Raw genomic sequence first — 18,453 nt, 5'->3', positions numbered from 1 at the left:
CCGGCAGGGGGCAGGAACAGGAGTTGCGCAGAAACAGCTCACCCAGTCCAGACACGCAGCCTGTCCCCACAGCCTGTCCCCACAGGAGCCCACAGTCGCTATCATCCCCAACGGGTATCTGAGGCTGGCAGCACATTCTCAAGGCTCTGCACGCAGCCCCAGACCACCTTCCTCCAAGGGCATGCCAGCAGAACAGTCAGCCACAGCCTGACTGACTCCTGGGAGAGTGCCGCCCTCACCCCTGCCCCGCTGTGAAGGTGGTCTAAGCCCCCTTCGGCCTGGCCTTCCCCCACTTGTGTGCTCGCTTCCCACAGACAGCTTGGCTTCGCCCTGGACCTCCCTGTTGGGCCCCTGGGCACCTGTCAAAGCTTGGGGGAACTGCTGCCAACCTGCCCCCAGGAGGGGGCTGCCTGTGGCTTGGTAGGTGCCCACGGCACAGAGGGCAGCACCACGGCTGTGGGACAGCTCCCAGTCCCCTGTGCCCCGCCCAGCTACCTTGCCTGCCTGTCCTGGGCCAGCCTGGGCCCAGGGGAGAATGGGAGACCGGAGCTGGGGAGCAGCCAGACTGGGAGAGGGCTAGGGGTGGCGGGGACCCATGGAGGAGAGGAGACCTCCCAACTCCCAGACCCCCACCTTGCTCCCCAGGTTCAGAATCCAGGTTTGCTGCCTGAGAGGCTGCATCCCTGCTGAAGTCAGAGGGGGATGCCTCTCTCAGGAGGCCCCAGGCCTCCCAATCACAGTAAGAGGAGGCAGAGGGAGGAGACAGGGCCGTGAGAGGACCTCTGGCGGGTGGCAGGCGGGTGTGTGCCCTGTCATCCTCTCTAGTTTGGGTGTGTGTTTGAAATTCCTTACAGGAAAAAACCGAAAACATGCTAGAAGGCAGACTGATCTCCCGACGGAATCGTGGGCTTGTCAAGGTCCCCTTCACCTGCTCTAGGGGTGACGCTCTGGCCGTGGTGCACCCCCACCACCAATGTGTCCACCCACACGCTGCAGACAGTGGCACACATGGCAGCCCCTGCGCCCCCATTTCTAGGCTTGTGTGGGACCCGCAGCCCAGGGCACACAACCCTTCCTCCTGCAGTGCAAGTGGGGCACACTCCCGGGGTCCCCGCCCGAGGCACGCACTCTCCAGCCTCCGTGTGGGCAGATGCCTGCAGTGATGGCTGGTGGGCATGTGGGCAGACGCCTTTCTGCTCAAGCTGGAAATGACCCAAGGACGATGGGGGCTGCCTTCCCACGGTCGCCCCAGCCCCCACCAGGTTACTGGATGAGGTAGGTGCAAAGGTCCCCCCGCCCCCCGCCTCCACGGCCCTGGAGGACTCGGGGCTCAGCCCATTCTCTCGCGTCGGAGTGGCCTGGGCTGTCTCGGCATGACCGCAAACCGTGTGGCTTCAACCAGCGGGATTGATTCTCCCAGTTGTGGAGGCCGGAGTCCGACATCTAGCGCTTCCTCCGGGGGCTCTGGGGCGGGGTCCTTCCGCCTCTTCCAGCTTCTGGGGACCCTGTGCGTTCCCCGCCTCTGCCTCCACATGGCGTTCTCCGTGTCTCGTTCTCCTGTCTCTTCTAAGGGAGCCGTCCGTGGGGCCCCCTGGGAGATCTAGGTTGCCCTTATCTCCACATCCTCAATGTAATGACATCTGCAGACACCCTTTTTTTTTTTTTTTTTTTTTTTTTTTTTTTTTTTTGCATATAAGACAGTGTTCACCGGGCCGGGAGTTAGGAAGCCGATGTATCTTTCAGGGGGCACCAACCAGTCACGTCACAGCGTCTCAACAGCCCAGGCCCCAGCCTGCCCAGCCAGAGCCCCGGTGAAGGGACAAGCCTGGGCACCAGGACCCACAGCCGAGGGCCACCGGGCGCCTCCCTGCCTCTGCTCCGGGAAAGGGGCACCGAAGCTGTGTCTGCACTGGGCCCCCTGGGGGCCCTGCTTCCTGCAGCCGGAGCTTCCCTGAGCGGCGTCCGCCCTTCCTCTAAGTCCAGGATGGACGGCTTTCCTCCTGGGAGCACTGGCCTGCCGAGGGCTCCTTGTTGCGAGCCAAGTGCTCCAGGCCAGGGCCCTGGGTGACGGAAGAAAAGAAACCCCTGAGCTCTGGTTTCTCAGCCGCCAAGAGGGCGCCTGCCTCGCGCTCAGCTCCCAGCGGCCAGGGCTGGGACACCCGGTGTGACTGATTTTTCCCTGTTGCTTTTCTTTTACGGTCTTTTTCATATGCTTCACTATTTGTCAAGGATCTCACAATTGTCAACAGAGCAATATCCCAACCAGCCTTGGATTTCAATCCCAGCTCTACCACGTGGAGCATGACCCATTGGAAAATGACAAACTCCAGGTGGATCCCTCCGGGAACCTGAGGGAAAGCCAGATGCACCCAGCAGGTCTTGCCTTCTTGCACGTCACTGACCTCTTCTTTCTCCTCCTCCTGTCTCCACACCACCCTTCCCGAGTCACCTTTCACCTCTCCCCCACTTTCTGATCCTTGCAATCCTGGGTCACCAGAGATGCTCCCTTACGGGGCAACCATGGCTGGGCCACTTGATGCTAGCTGCCCGGCAGAGGTCCTGTGGACCCCAACGATATGAATAGCTGAATGAATGGACGTAATACCCAGAGGTCTAGCCCATGGGAGGTGTTCTGCCAACGTGGGTCCCTCCCCTGTCCCCTTCAGGGACAGCGGTGTGCTGACCATTTCCACCCCAGCCTTCGGAACAGCCCAGACAAAAAGCGGAAGTGCCCTGGGGCGCGTGGGGAGAGAGGCCAGACGCCCCTGTGGGGCGGGCGCGGGGCGGGCCGCCTCCCGCCGCGCCGCGCATGCTCCGTGCCCCCCCTCCGCGCCCCGTTCCCACGCCGCCGCCGCCGCCGCCCCGGCCCCGCCCGCTCCCGTCCCGCTCGTCGGCGCACCGGACGGACAGACTGCCCCTCAGGACGTGCCTCGCGAGCGGTACCCAGAGGCGAGGTCGAGACCCCGGCCGGGAGTCCCCCGATACCCCCGGCCCCGTCTCCTGGGGACACGGCCTCGGAGGGCTTCTCGGAGGTGGCGGCGGCCTCGGCCTCGGCCTCGGTGCGGCAGGGGGAGGGAAGGGAGGCCGACTCCCTCCGCTACCCGCTGAGCCCAGGTAGAAGGGCTAAGCTGAGCCGCCCGCTGAGCCCAGGTAGAAGGGCCGAGCTGAGCCGCGGGTAAGGGGGTAAGGGGTCCGTCTGGGCAGGGTGCAGGTGGGGAGAGGGACGAAGGAGCAGCGGCTGCGGCGACAGACAGGGACGCCCTGGGAGGCGGGCTAGCGCTAAGTGGCCGGATCAGCCCTCGGAGCCGCCCCCTACCAGGGGCGTTAGGGGAGAACAGCCTTCCAGGGCTGGGCGCTGGGAGCCTCGGCCCGCGTTTGTCAATTTCTCTCCTGATTGGTTTCCAGCCACCCGTCGCTCATTGCCTGGTGAGTTTGGATTTTGCACCTCTGGGTTTGAGAGTGCCAGGCAGATTGGCATTGTGAGGTTGTGGCACTGCTGCCCAGCCGCCGGCCCTGAGTGTCCCCAGACGCGGTCTGGATGCCCAAAATTGTGCTCCACAGGGTATCAGGTGTGTGCTGGTGCCTCGTGGTGGCGCGGGTGTTGACTGGGTGACTGGCATGCCATGGAAAAGCAGAAGCTTAGGCAAGCCTAGGAGGAAGGGAACGGCAATGGAAGGTGGTGGGCAAGGGTGAGAGAGGAAGCCAGCGAGGTGGGCAGCAAGCGGCGTCCCGCTCTTCCCTGCAAGCCTAGTTGTGACTGGTTCAATCCCACAGATATCTCCTGAGAACTCTCCAGGGGCCAGGCTGCTGCAAGCGTTTGAAATCTGCCAGGGACACAGCGGCAGAACGCCCTGCCCTGTGGCTCTCGTTCTAGTGGCTGAGCGAAGAGAATAAACAGAAAATGTTTTCCAGCAGTAATTACCGAGTCTGTTCAAAGGCAGTAAGAGCCAGGAAGGGAGGTCTCGTTGCAAGTTTAGGTGGTGTGGTTAGAGTAAGTCTCATTTCAAAGCAACATTTCTACGAAAACTCGAAGGCGGTGAGAGAGCAAGGCATGTGGTCATGTTTTGGAAGAGCATTCTAGGCAGAGGGAATCCCCCGTGCAAAGGCCCTGGGGTGAGAGGGGCCTGGCTCTCCAGAGCAAGAGTGTGGCGGGAGTGGAGGGAAGCGCAGAGGTGGCAGGAGGGCTGGGCAAGGTCAGGAAGGGATGGGTGGGTTTACTCTGAGTGACACAGGCATCCCAGGGATAACTGTGAGCAGAGAAGGACAGGACCCGACCCACCTCTTCGAAGGACCCCTCAGCAAGCAGCCTGAGTGGCCGCCTTTTGGGTGGGTTAGACTCTGCCCCCAGAGGGAAAGTCCTGCCAGCTGCAAGGAAGTTCCTCAGAGGTGTTTGCCAGGGTAGGCTGCATGCAGGGCCCGGGTCAACCCACGCAGCACCCAGGCTGGGCCTTGGCTCTAGTTTCTCCAGTTTCCCTCCCCGGCCGTTCTGCCAGGTGGGCAGGTGACTAGGGCCTCAGGCCAGGGCAAGCCGGTGGGGCTGAGAGAAGCAAGATCCCTCAGGACAGAAGCCCAACCACAGTGGCGATGCCTGTCCCTTGCTGTGGACGAAAAAGCCCAAATTCCTGCTCCCCACGAGTGGGACTGCTGGTTGCTTCTCTCAATGTTGTTTGTGTGCGTTCTCTTTTCTTTTTCTGGGAATCTCTCCCCATCTAGTGGTCGCCTTAAGGCATCCTGCTGCTGCCGGCTCTCCCCTTGGTACGCCAGGCTTCCTTGTAGGCAGTGGCCCTGCTGTCACCCCTTTCCTGGCCCTCCCCGCATGGACCACCCTGCATACTCAGTTCCACCCATAGGCTAAGATCCGCAAGCAAGGGTCCCAGGTGGAGCAGCCCTCGAGGGGCTGCCAGTGGCACCAGTCACCCAGGTTGATGGGTTTCCTGGCTTCTTACCTGAGGCGCCAAGGTCTAGTGGAACCCTTGCCTGCGAGCCCGATGCCGTGCCTCGGGGAAGCCTGGCTTCAGAGCGCACGTTTATCCTTCCACTTGGCCTCTGCTCTGCTGGTCCCCAGAGCTCTTGCCAGTCCAGCTGGAAGAAGCGACTCTGGAGTTCTGCCGGGCACCTTCCAGGTTCTCCTGCCCTCAGATGCACAGAGCGGTGCTCAACTGGAGATTACTTGAGTTCTATGGGCACAGAGTTTGTTGTGTCTTTCTTTCCAGGAGTTGAAATCATCCAGGAGATGATTTTCGAGAACCTGGCACTCAAGGATAGGCACTGCTCTGGGTGACAGTTCGGTGTGGCTGGCACCTCCGCTGAGTCTTCCGATGCTGCACTTGAGTGTGGGTCTCCGTCTCTGGGTGGACTCTCGCTGATGGGGTGTTCACTCGGGGGTCACCACTCAACAGTGCTCTGCTCCCTTGGGGCTCAGACCTGCCTCAGTACATCTTGGGGTGGAAGGACTAGAGATAACTCCTCCCCCTTTCAACTTGCCCAAAATGGGTAGTGAACGAAATTTCAGTACTGTTATGGTAGGGGAAAAAATGAGCTTATGTTGCTTTCCAAAACAATAATTTCATACTAGTCTGAAAGCCCTGGCAAATTCTCAGTAACACCTCCTCACTCACCTTTAGTTTTGCAGGGCTCCCAGTCACTGATGACAGTGTGTGCTAATGAAGTCAGGTGTGGCCTGCGGACATCAGGTGATTACCTTACAGGATCACTTCTTTTCCCCTCCTTTTTGATTGAGGTGAGACTCGCACAACGTAAAAGTTAATTTTTTGAGACAGAATCTCACTCTGTCACCCAGGCTGCAGTGCAGTGGTGAAATCACAGCTGCTGCAGCCTCGACCTTCCCAGCTCAAGCCATTGTCCTGCCTCAGCCTCCCAAGTATCTGGGACTACAGACACGTGCCACCACGCCCAGCTAATTTTTTTGTATTTTTGTAGAGATGGGGTCTCACTATGTTGGCCAGGCTGGTCTCCAACTCCTGAGCTCAAGTGGTCCACTCACCTTGGCCTCCCAAAGTGCCGGGATTACACGTGTGAGCCACCGCACCCAGCGAAATTAACCATTTTAAAGAGAACAATTCAGAGGTCATTTAGTATAGTCGCCCTGTTGTGCAGTCGCCACCTCTATTTAGTTCCAGAACATTCTCATCACCCCATAAAGAAACCTCCAGACCCATTAGCAGTCCCTCCCCATCCCCTCAGCCCCGGGCACCCACCGATCTGCCTTCTGACACAATGGATTTACATGTTCTGGACAGACATGTTTTATGAGAGTTAAAGGTTCTTTGGATGGCAGGACCCTGGGATAGATGAAAGGCACAACTTTTTGTTCTGTATAGCTCTGAACGAGAGAAGACTGCCAGGCAGGGCCACACAGGGGTTAGACCCGGCGGGGACAGGGAAACAGCACCTGGGGCCGAGGGGCCAGTAGAGGCGGGTGGCTTGGTTTCTTGGGCTTCCTGTGGATTGATTGAGTTGCATAAGGTTTCAGGCTCCAGAGCATAGGGGCTGTCCCCAGTTGTCTGGTGCCTGGCCCCAGAGTGTGGGGGTTCAATGAGGCAGGGGCAGTTGGGGTGTGTGTTTGGTGACCTCAGAGAAAGGGACCTTGTAAGAAAAGTGGTGGGAGTGGGGACTTAGCAAACTGCCCTCAAAGGGCAGACAGATGAGAGATTTTAGCCACTGTTTCAAAACGAGGTCAAGCCAGCTCTTGGGAAATGTGACGTTACATCACAAAATGGAATCAGACAATATGTGGCCTTTCAAGTCTGCGTCTGGCTTCTCTCACTGAGCAGTACCCTCGGGGTTCAGCCACATGGTAGCACGTGACAGAATTTCCTTTCTTTCTATGGCCAAATACTTTTCCGTTGTATATATAGACTTTACGGTGTTGGTCCACCCATCTATCGATGGACGTTTGGGCTGCTTCCACCTTTGGCTGTACGATTAATGCTGCTGTGAACACAGGTGTGCAAGGGTTTGTGTGAACCACTTGTCTGCAATTCTTTGGGGGTGTATACGCAGAAGGGGAATTGCCAAATCATATGGTAACTATGTTTAACTTATTGACAAGCCACCAGTCTCTTTTCCATAGTTTTTTCCTTTTCTTTTTAATTTTGTGCACAGACAAAAAAAAGAGGGACTGGTCTGAGGACACACAGGTCACCTGCCCTGCAGGTTTGGCAGTGACCACCGTCTTGCCTTGTTTGCATCAGCTTTTCTCTCTTTCTCGTTCTGAAAGGTTTTAAAGTAACTTGCATGCCATTTCCTCCCCCAAATGCTTCAATGTGCATTTGTTTAAATGGGGACATTTCCTTTCATGATCCAGTGCCACTATCCATCCAACACCTGAGCAGTAACGATCCCCTCCTGTTTTCTGAGGGCCACCCCATAGTCACCCCCTCACATAATCCCCAATGCCTTTGACAACTCTCATTTATGCCAGCATCTCATCGACAACACCTCTTGCACTTGGGTGTTGGTCCCCTTAAATCTCTTTTCATCTAGAACAGTCTCTACCCCGAGTCTCCTTTTCCCCTCATGACACTGATTTGCAGAGGACACTGGACCGGCTCTATGAAATGGCCCACTTCCGGGGTCAGGCAGGTTGTTTCCTTGTGGTGTCATCTGTTCCTGAGGGCCTCCGGACACTGGACATTGAGTGCCAAGACTGCATTCCAATCCAGTCATATGGCTTTGGTACGATACCTTCCTACTGTCCCCCGCTGTGTCCCGCTGCTAGCTTAGATGACTCTCATGCAGCCAGCAAATAATCACAGGATGACATTTTGATATGTGATAGCCCTTTCTCCCTCAGTCTTTAACCTAATGGTTCCAGCATCCATTCCACCCTCAGGGGCTCAGAGCATGAGCTTATGTATCATGGACCAATGTTGGCTGGCAGGTCATCATGGATGATAAGGGACTTTGGGGCAAGTTAAATGCTAGGCGAACACTATGGCCGTCTTTCTCTATGCTCCTAGGACCCTGTCCCCTCTCCCTCTCTCCTGTGGCCCTGTTGTTGCCACAGACAAACTGTAGTCACCTATTGGAACATCAATCAAAGCTTGGAGACCAAGCAAATGGAAGTCCCAGGCAGAGAAGCAGAGAAGGCAGGCATAGCTGGTGGGGACGGTAGCCGGTGTGCTGAGAAAGGAGCAATCTTTGACCTGCCTGTCCCAGACATCCTGTGTTGCTGTGAAGGCATACCAGAGGCTGGGTAATTTATAAAGAGAAAATGTTTCTTTAGTTCCAGATTTTGCTAGCTAGAAAGTTCAAGACTGGGCACCTGCATCTAATGAGAGCCTCAAGCTGCTTCCACTCAGGCTGGGAGTCCAAGGGGAGCTGGTGGCACACGGCATATGCAGAGATCATGTGGCCAGAGGGGACACAAGGTGGGGGAAGAGGCCTTTTAACAACCAGCTCTCACAGAGCACGGACTCACTCACTCACTCCTCAGGGAGAGCATTAATCTGTTCATGAGGGACTCACCCCCATGACCCAAACACCTCCCATGAGGCCCCACCTCCAACATTGGGAATCAAATTGCAACGCCACGTTTGGAGGCTCAGATATCCAAACCACAGCACTGACTGTCTTCTAGCATTGAGAACTGATGTGGAGAAGCAGAAGTCCTGAGGCCAAGGTGCATTTTGTTCACTTGGTCAATTTCATGTTCCCCACTCTTAGCCTGAAACTAGCTTCCTGCTGTCCCCCCAGGGTCCCACATGGTGTCATCCTCTGCACCTGTTCCCTAATTTTCAGCATCACAAATGCCAAGCTCATGACCATTCGAGGGTCAAGGTGTGTGCTGTGCCATTGGCTGCTCTCTTTGCCGCTTGCAAGCCTCCAGTTCTCTGCCTGAATGTCACCCCTTCAGAGAACACCCCTGCAACTGTGGGTCTCCTTGATTCTGAACTGCCCTCTCCTCTCTTCTCTTCCTTGAGAGCAAGTCTCATGTCGCAAGGGGAGGTTGTAAGTTGCATTTGGAGTTTCCCTAAGAATCCTGACTTGGCGAAAGGGGATTTGCAGTGGAGCTTCCAGGAACGGCTGGAAAGCTGGGGTCAGGGGGTGCTGGCCACATGGGGAGAGAGACCCAAGAAAACAGCAAAAGAAGAAAAGAAAGGAAAGAAGGAATGGGCTCCCTTGACAGCCTGGTCAGGCGAGAGCCAGTGGGCAGTGGGCATGGGCACCCTAGCTTATGGCCCACTGCACAGGGGAGGAGACATGGCAGCTCAGTTGCAGGAAGTGTCCTGGATTTGAACGGTGTCCCCCAAAAAGACATAGTGAAGTCTCAACTCCTGGTATCTGTGACTGTGACCTCATTCAGAAAGACAGCTTTGCAGCTGTAATCAAGGTAAGATGGAGTCACCGCTGTAGGAGCAGGTGGGCCCTAATCCAGTGACTGGTGTCAGACCAGGGACTGGTGACTGGCATCCTTAGCAGACCAGGGACATGTGAACACAGACACAGACACAGAGAGGATGGCCGCACAAAGACAGAAGCAGGGAAGGATTGCTGGCAGCCATCAGAAGTCAGAAGAGGCAAGGAAGGGACTTTGGCAGAGTGGGGGCCCGCCAGCAGCTGGGTCTCAGATTTCTGGCCTCCAGAACTGGGGGAGAAAAATGCATGTTGCTTGAAGGCCCCAATTTGTAGTACTTGTTATGGAAGCCATACAGAGCCCATACAGACGGTCTGATGGTCAGGGGCCCTTGGTGAAGCTGCAAGAGTGAGAACAGCACAGGTGGTCCGTGCGCTGCTTATTTCACAAGAAAAACTAAACAGGGTGTTGAAGCAGGTCGCCAGGCGGCTGCTCCAGGCTGACCTGAGCTCACAGGGGCTCTTTGCATTTCCCTCAGCTCCTCCACGCCCTGGGGATGGCAGCCATTCTCCTGACCACGAGACCCAAGGTGAGTGGTGGACCTCTCCCTGGCCTCTGCCCCCGCCAGCCCCCATGTGCTGCCTCCTCATGCCCAGACCTCTCCAGCTGGGCTGAGCTGAGGCTGCCCTTACCATTGTTTTCCTTTCCTGAGGTCCACAATCTGGGCTTCCTGCCTCTGTTGGCTGTGCCTCCTGTTTTTCTCTTACAACTCGTGCAACCCCAAGCCCTTCCACCTGCTGAGCCCTCCAGGGCTCCCCCCACCTCACATTTTGTTTCTGTAGCTCCTCCAGGGGCCCAGGGTGTTGAATTCCCCTGTGGCCACAAGAATGGCTTATTTTAGGTGCCAGTATCTTTTGAGGACGTGTCCGTGTACTTCACAAAGACAGAATGGAAGCTTCTGGACCTCAGACAAAAGGTCCTCTACAAGCGGGTGATGCTGGAAAACTATAGCCATTTGGTGTCACTGGGTAAGTGACCCCCCCCATGACATACACACACCCAGTCCACCTACTCTGTCTCTGGGCTCAATTTGTTTCTGACTGTCCTGTTTGTTGGTTGCTATGAGCCCAGGAATACATGAATTTCTCCATCAGACCAGTAATACCACTAATCCATTGCAGGCCAGCTCTGCCATCTCAGTAGGATAGTTTTTAGCTAAGTGGCCTGAACCCATAAATGTTTTAGGTAAATGCGTTGGCCTGTGAGTTTCAGTGTCAGACTTATCTTGTGTATAAAATCATGAATTGACTAAATGTCTTTCTACTCAAAAGAGATGCAAATTATACTGGCATATTTATGTGAACTATTTTAGACTTAATTCATTTCTATGATGGCTGCATTTTGCATCTGTTCCACTTTATAAAATTTAGCAACATCTTTTGCTTCCATCGACCAGGGAGGTCCCACGTAAGGACAAATTGTACACTTGGATTTCAAGCCTTGAGAAGTCTTGGAAGGAGCAGGCTGCTCTCCCCCTTCCCTGCCCGTGCACCCCCACTGCTGGAAGGGGCTGCAATTTTGCCAATTAAAGGACAAATGCAGAATTCACAGGCTAGATAGATGGGGGCCAGAGCACTCAGGAATGCTTTCTGGTGAGGCGCAGAGCCTCTGGGGGTGCCAGTGAGTTGCCCCGCCTCGCACAGCTGATGAAAAATGCATGCGTGACGGAGCGGGACCCGGCCTCTGGCATTTCCCCCAGTGCACCCTGCAAGGCTGGCTGCTGCAGCTGAGCTTGGACACTCCACTTTCCAGTGGAAATGGAAACACTCCATTTCCCCTCGCTGCCAGAGGGGAAATCCAGAAGGGCTTCAGTATTGTACCCTACTGCCTTCGGGGTTGTGTGGGTCTGACTCCCCATAGAGGGGAAGCAGCTTCATCCCTTGCTTCCTTCTGACCCTCACCAGACAGACCTGGGGTTCCAGGGAGGTGTCTGGGATCCTCAGTGGAGTTTGATGATGAAACAGGGCACTTCAGCTTTTGGGGCGCATGGCTGTCGGCCTCCCAATACTCCCTGGGGCTTACAAGCCCTTCTGTCCCTCAGGGTCCCCACACACATGTCCAAGTTCTCATGAGGTTCTCAGCCTCCCTGCAGGCCAGGGGACAAACACAGTTGTCCCCATGGCCCAAATTGCCAGACACTGAAGCTCTCTACGCCCACCTGGCCCTGGACTCGCAGGACTCGCAGGAGCCCTTGCCTTCGTAGAGGGACTCTGCCCTTTCTCTGGACCTTCCCGGTGGTGCTTTTTAGAGAGTTCTTTATTCTCTGTTACCTGAAGATATTGAGAATGACCTGAGTTCAGGAGCGGCCATGTCCTTAGCCACAGTGGTCCTGACCCGCTTTGTATTCCACACCCAGGGTTTTCCTTCTCCAAGCCTCACCTGATCTCCCAATTGGAGCGAGGGGAAGGACCCTGGATAGCAGACGTCCCCAGAACCTGGGCCACCAGAGGATTGCTCATAGGTGAGTGAGAGGTGCTCAACTGGCTCCCCATCTGGGGAAAAGAAATAGCAGTGGCAAAGGGGTGGGGGGCGCTGCCATTTTGGATGGAAAATTCTCTTTGAAGGCAGACATCAGTCTCCAGGTGTCACAGCAGCCCTGCTGTCTGCAGCCCATCCTCCCACCCCTTCATCTCTCCTGTCTGCCTGTGTGATCACTTTCTGCTCTGTGGTCACCTTGTTCCGTCCCACTGTGTCCTCACCTCCTGCTCGTTCATCTCTCTGCCTTGGCATGAGGGTGACACTGCCTGGCGCTCTGTCTTTCCAGGTGACAGGACACAGAGCATGACATCAACTTCAACGGAGAAGCATTCTGGACGACAACTCCCCGGGGCTGATCCACAAGGTGGCAAGGAGGGGCAGGCAGAAAGGTCGTCTGTGCTGCAGAGAGGTGCCCAAGGGTTGAGGCCCAGCTCAGCCACAGGGTCGCAGGGCCACAAAGGTGCAGAGAAGCGGTACCTGTGCCAGCAGTGCGGGAAGGCCTTCAGCCGCAGCTCCAACCTCATCAAGCACTTCATCATCCACAGTGGCGAGAAGCCTTACGCGTGTCCCGAGTGCGGCAAGCTGTTCCGCCGCAGCTTCGCGCTCCTGGAGCACCAGCGCATCCACAGCGGCGAGAAGCCCTACGCCTGCCCCGAGTGCAGCAAGACCTTCACGCGCAGCTCCAACCTCATCAAGCACCAGGTCATCCACAGCGGCGAGTGGCCCTTCTCCTGCGGTGACTGCGGCAAACTGTTCCGCCGCAGCTTCGCCCTCCTGGAGCACGAGCGCGTGCACAGCGGCGAGCGGCCCTACGCGTGCCCCGAGTGCGGCAAGGCCTTCAGCCGCAGCTCCAACCTCATCGAACACCAGCGCACGCACCGCGGCGAGAAGCCCTACTCCTGCGGCCAGTGTGCCAAGGCCTTCAAGGGCGTCTCGCAGCTCATCCACCACCAGCGCAGCCACAGCGGCGAGCGGCCCTTCCAGTGCCGCGAGTGCGGCAAGGCCTTCCGTGGCCGTTCGGGCCTCAGCCAGCACCGGCGCGTGCACAGCGGGGAGAAGCCCTATGAGTGCAGTGACTGCGGCAAGGCCTTCGGCCGGCGCGCCAACCTCTTCAAGCACCAGGCAGTGCACGGCGCCAGGCGCCCAGCGAAGGCCAAAGCAGAGATGGCGCGGCGGCGAGCGGGATCCAGGAGCGCCAGTCCTGGGAGAGCAGTGGCGGCCAGTAGCCCCCCGCGGGTGAGCGCAGCTTCCAAGCCTTCCAGGCCCAGCCGCCGCTGACTCCCTGCCAGCGCACCCAGGGCGCTGCAGGCCGCCGTGGGGGGCCTTCCCGGGGACGTCGAGGCTCAGCCCCCTTCGGGTGGGAAGAACGCCCTCCCAGGGCCGCGACAGCAGTCACAACCCTGACATCTTTGGCCATCAGAAGACCCCAGGCAGAGCCTCACCCTGAGGCTGAGAAACGCGCGAGGGACTCAGAACAGAGGAATGCACCCTTCCCACGGGGCCACCTGCCCTGGCTCCTCTGCTGAGGACGGTGCAGACTGCCGACAGAGGCCTCTACTCCCTCCAGAGTCCTGGGTCTTGCAACTCAGGCACAGAGGCGGCACCTGGGGCACTCGTCCCCAAGCCACAGGTACTGTGGTGTGTGCACAGGCCTGCGTGGAGGGGATGCCTGCTGCCGGTAAGGACAAGGCCACGTGAGGTCAGTGAAGCCAGCCAGCCGGGGCACGCTGGCTTTAGGTTAAGAGGAGTGATCCATTTCCTCCCTGAGGGTCGTTCCCCTCGCCCTAAAAGTTGTTAAGTGTTCCCAGGTAGAAGATACTGAAAGCACTTTAATCCTTTAAGAGCTTATATTGTGGGTGGGGGAGGCTCCCTGAATGTGGGCACCAGACGGAGGACTGTGCCCGAAAACTCATACCTTGTCTGGGTGCCCCCAGCTGCTTCTGGGAGGAGGAGCAGTGCCTAGAGCCCGTCATCCCTGAGCACAGTGGCTCTAGGAATGGCTGGCCCAGGACCCGCAGAAAGGATAAGACCCGGGGACTCTCAGCATCCCCTCTCTGGGAGAGGAGCCCTTCCCTTCTGGTCACTCACATTTGGACATTTGCAGCTAGCCATCCTGCTGGCTTCGGTTTCCCCCCTGCCCACCCACTGCCTTCTGCCACCCAGACCCCACCAGCAAAGGCCACCCTGGCCTCTCTGTCCCTTGTCCCCTGCCCTGCCCTACCACCAGTGCCTAAATCTTCACACTTACCTGCTCCTCCCCGTCAGGCAGCTTCTCTTTTGGCTGGGGATGATTAGGAGAAAAGCCAGATGGGTTAGGAATTTGCACTTAGGCAACAGAGCAAGCCCAGTAACGGATGTTTCATTGAATGTCTTTTAGTGACATTTTGTAGAATATTGGACGTTCTGTTGCTTTGAATGTTTTTTGTGTTCAGGGTTAATGTACATTGAAAATAGAGATTTTGCCATATCAGAGTGTCAGGGAATCACTCCCTAAATAAGAGTCCCCCCAACCCTCTGAGAAGGAAGACCTCAGGCAGGAGAAAGGGAGCCACTCCAGGCCTGCCCCCGATGAGTATGGTGGCAAGCCTGGCCCCTCTTCTCCCCACAACAATGCAGTCCACCCTTCCTCCCCTTAGCCCTGCAGAGACAGGGAAGACCCTTCAAATGTCACTTTACTGAAAGCCAAGGGGAATTCTCAAGGAAAAAACTCAGGGCTGACAGACGTAGCTGCTGGCAGACCTTGTCCTAGCCCCCCAGCCCTGTCCCCAAATCTGGGCCCAGGAACTCTGCCCCTTGGTGCTCTCAGCCCAGTGTCCTGGTCAGCTGCCACCCCCTTCCAGCCCTGTCCCCTCCCAGGGAAGAGGGGATTTGTCATCTACAAGGGCTGAAGGCAGGCGGATGGTAGGTGCGGTGGAGAAGGTGTTCAGAGACAGCTGCCTCCGATCAGGAGAGTGTGGGAAGACCCGAAAATACAGGATTCCCTCAGAGAATGCTGCTTTGGAGTGCCAGTCATTTCTGGACAACTCCAGAAACGTTACACACACACACACACACACACGAGCGCACAAGCACATGTGTTTTATATATATAAATATATGAATTCTTTGATGAAAACTTCTAGAGTTCTTGTAAGCTGCTCTTGTTCTGATGCCTCCTTCAGTGGGTCCCTATCCCCGTCCTATGATTGTGTTCTCGTCTATGAGCCTGCCTCATAAGCCTGCAAGTGTGTGTCACACCTGTCCCTGTGCCCTCCATGCCAAGCCCAGTGCTGTTAATCAGTAAGCATGAGTGAAATGGGCCTTGTAGTCCTAACACCTCAGACTCAGTCCTGGGACCGTCACTGGCTCCAGCCTTGCCTTGAGGCAATCCGAAGCATCTACAACTTTGGGTTTTCCAGAAAAAGAAGTCTTAGGAATGGTGTATTTGAAGTCCCTGGTGACGCCATTGGGAAGTCTGGGTTTTTCTGCCATGCAGTCTTTGCAAGGGCTGGCATGGGTCCAGAAACGCAGTGGTCATGTGGAGCAGGTGCCCATGGTTCATTCAACTGAACCAGAAAGGAAACATATCCATGCAGTCTGTTACCCATTTCCGTCACTCTAGGAAGTAAATGATTCCATTCCTACAAGCCAGACAGTAGCTACTTCCACTAAAGAAGAGTCGCCTCCTTAGTAACATGTCATGCCGTTGGTTCTGATGCATAGCGAACTCTATTTTTAAAGGAAGTTCCTTTTCTCACCTTGAGACCTACACCCAAGACTGACTAGACACAGGCAGGACAAGGTACATGAGTTGTCAGCAGAAAGTGGAGTTGCCAAGAGAGAGGCTGGGCACTTTCACTGTGACTTTAGAGTGCCCGGAAAAGCTCCAGGGTCCCCAGTGCTTACTTAGATAAACGGCATTTGAAATAGTGTAGCCCTTTGTCACTGCTTGGTCTAATTTGGCTCCCCTTAATGGCATTCTCACTGCAAGGTGGTCATTGCTATCATTTTCTTTGGGTGTGGCAATTAGGTATGCCCCGTGAACTGAACAGGTATCACATGGAATCAAAGTCAGAATGTCCGAAAAGGACATTTGTGTTTTTCCTTCAATGGTGCCTTTAAATTGAGCTCCCTCCCTCTTGCTGTGTGGGGAACTGGGAGGGTAGCCTACGCTTGCTTTGCGATGGACACAGCTAAAATGTAAAAGCTTAAACTATGGGGAAAGTCTTGCCTATTTTCCAGGGCTTCCTCCACCCCGCCACCCAAGAATTTTCCTGGATAACAACCTGGGACCCCTTTGCCTTTGGGCTTCTGCCCTTTGAAACTGTGAACACTTCAAGAGCCAGGTAAATGCTCTGGCACTGTCTCCGTGTAACTAGTAACTTATCTGGGATGGATTCATTGCGAAACGGAATTGTTCCCATTTACTCTGGTTGCAAATAAGGAAGGTCTATGAGCAATGGCCTGGAAATGAGCCCTCCAGTGCAGAGGGGCTATGCTGAGGCTTTAAACTATACGGATTATACTCAAGGTTACAGGAATGGCTGTAAGTCTGGGACTCTGGGAAATGGCCAGAGCTGGTGCTTGGGTGTTCTTTGGGGAGTCCCTGTGAAGGTGAGACAGAAAGGCCTTGTGGGTGAGCTGCCTCGGGTCAGCCCAGGGGTGCAGACTCCTCTGGCTGGGACCACAGGCAGCCACCGGAGGCCACTCAGACACTGTAACTCTGAGACCAGAGGGAAGGGAGGCTGCACCTGGTACCATGTGTTCCCCAGCGAAGTGCCATATCAGTCTCCTGAGAACACAGACGCGTTTTTTTCCAGTCATTCCTGTTCCCAGACTTTAGGCAACATGGCAGCTCCCACGCTTGCCATGTAGCTGCAAGAGCAGCTCTGGAGACAGGAAGTGGAGGCAGAGGGACTTCTTACGAGGGAAAGGAAGTGCTTGGGTTAGGGTAGGGGAAGAACGGAAAGGATGGGGTGTGTTTGGGGAAGCCTGGAAGGGCAGAGAGATTGTGGTAGGACAGGTATGGGCTAAAGGGTCAGTTAGAACCAGAGTGTGGAGACTCTGGGATGCCATATGCAAAAGTTTGGGCTCTAACGGGTTCCTGATGAGGAGCAACTTTCCAAAAACATGAAAGAATTATTGTAAGATTGACAAAGGGAAGTTAATGGAAATGATAACTACCACAGGGTTTGAATTTACACACTGACCACCTCAAATGTTATGACTATAGTCATCTCTATGGTTGTGATGCCCATGAGGTGTTGGGCAGGGGGCACAATGAGGATGAGGCAGCATGAGCTTTGACACAAGGCCTCCAGCCATGAGTCTCAGGGGCTCGCACTTGCCATGGGACTTGCAGCTGGTTCCGTCTAATGCCAGCCCAGTGCATGTGTCACTGTCTTCAGAAAACGGGGGTCCTCCGGGAGTTCTGGACAGCTGCTCTGCAGATTCTTATATTGCATTGGAAGTACCTTCAATTCAACGCCTTGAACTTTTGAAAGGAGCACAGTGCCCTCCTTCTGTGTTCAGGAAGGCCAAACTAGGTCCTTCTCCACCACCAGGCCGTGGGAAATGGAGGCCTGCTGCAGACATGAAGGTCGGTGATCGTTTCCTCTTCCTTTGACAGCTTTATGAAGGTATAATAGGCGTACAAGAAACCGCACATCTTTAAAGCATACAGTTGGAGGGTTTTTGGCATGTGTGTACACCCGTGAAACCCCCCCCACAATCGACACGGTGAATTTATCCACCACTCCCAAAAGTGGCCTCGTGCCCCGAGCGACCTCTCTTTCCTGCTCCTCACTGTCCCCCTTCCCCACCGCCACTGCTTGGCTTGCTGTCTCTGTAGACTAATTTTCATTTGCTGGAGTTCCCTAGAAATTGACTCATATAGTGTATGTCTGGCCTCTTTCACTTGGCACAATTATTTTTTCATCAGATGTTTTTGTGCATATCAATACTTCATTTTTTTATTCTTGGTAGGATCCCATGTTATGGGTGGACCACAATACCTGTTGAATGCCTGTTGATGGACATTTGGGTTATTACCAGGTTTTGGCCATGACAAATAAAGCTACTGTGAACATGTGTGTACCAGTTTCTGCGTGGACATATGTTTTCATTTCTCTTGGATATACTGCTAGGAGTGGAATTGCTGGGCCATGTGGTAATTCTGTGTTGAGCTGTGTGACGAACTACCAAGCTATTCCACAGCAGCTGCACGATTTTATGTTCCCAACAGCAGTGTACAAGCGTTCCCATTTCTCCACATCGACCAACTGATATAGTTTGGATCCGTGCCCCCGCCCAGATCTCATGTTGGAGGTGGAGCCTGGCGGGAGGTTACTGGATCATGGGGGCAGGGTTCTTACGAATGGTTTAGTATCATCCTCTTGGTGGTGTCCTCGTGATAGTGATTGAGTTCTCACGAGATCTGGGCCTTTAAAAATGTATGGCACCTCTCCCTTCTCTCTCTTGCTCCTGCTCTGGCAGTGTGACTTGCCTGCTTCTGCTTTGACTTCTACTATGAGTAAAAGCCCCCTGAGGCTTCCCCAGAAGCAGACGCTGCCATGCTTCCATGCTTCCTGTACAGCCTACAGAACTGTGAGTGAATTG

General features: G+C 55.4%; 1 protein-coding gene across 2 annotated transcripts; it reads left to right on the top strand.

Annotated features, from left to right (window-relative positions):
• Nucleotides 1-2,849: 2,849 nt before the first annotated feature.
• On the top strand, nucleotides 2,850-18,251 carry ZFP92 (ZFP92 zinc finger protein). Of its 2 annotated transcripts, XM_010331760.3 has the most exons (5): nucleotides 2,850-3,175; nucleotides 9,858-9,908; nucleotides 10,221-10,347; nucleotides 11,736-11,840; nucleotides 12,144-18,251. In XM_010331760.3, the coding sequence occupies exons 2-5, from the start codon at nucleotides 9,876-9,878 to the stop codon at nucleotides 13,133-13,135; spliced, it is 1,257 nt and encodes a 418-aa protein (XP_010330062.1). In that variant the 5' UTR covers nucleotides 2,850-3,175; nucleotides 9,858-9,875; the 3' UTR covers nucleotides 13,136-18,251. The 2 variants fall into 2 exon arrangements, with proteins under 2 accessions (XP_010330062.1, XP_074248193.1); XM_074392092.1 differs by lacking the exon at nucleotides 2,850-3,175 and having other exon boundaries at nucleotides 4,163-9,908.
• Nucleotides 18,252-18,453: the final 202 nt, after the last annotated feature.

Source organism: Saimiri boliviensis, chromosome X (assembly GCF_048565385.1).
Source record: "Saimiri boliviensis isolate mSaiBol1 chromosome X, mSaiBol1.pri, whole genome shotgun sequence".
NCBI lineage: Eukaryota > Metazoa > Chordata > Mammalia > Primates > Cebidae > Saimiri > Saimiri boliviensis.
The sequence above is the reverse complement of the archived record's forward strand: the minus strand, read 5'-3'. Positions and strand labels throughout refer to the sequence as shown.

Bases quoted from the DNA above. Each gene is read 5' to 3' on its own strand.
- ZFP92 (XM_010331760.3), top strand. From the start codon at position 9,876: ATGGCAGCCATTCTCCTGACCACGAGACCCAAG. The intron at 10,348-11,735 runs GTAAGTGACCCC...TTCCACACCCAG, and splicing joins TAGCCATTTGGTGTCACTGG to GGTTTTCCTTCTCCAAGCCT. The intron at 11,841-12,143 runs GTGAGTGAGAGG...CTGTCTTTCCAG, and splicing joins CACCAGAGGATTGCTCATAG to GTGACAGGACACAGAGCATG.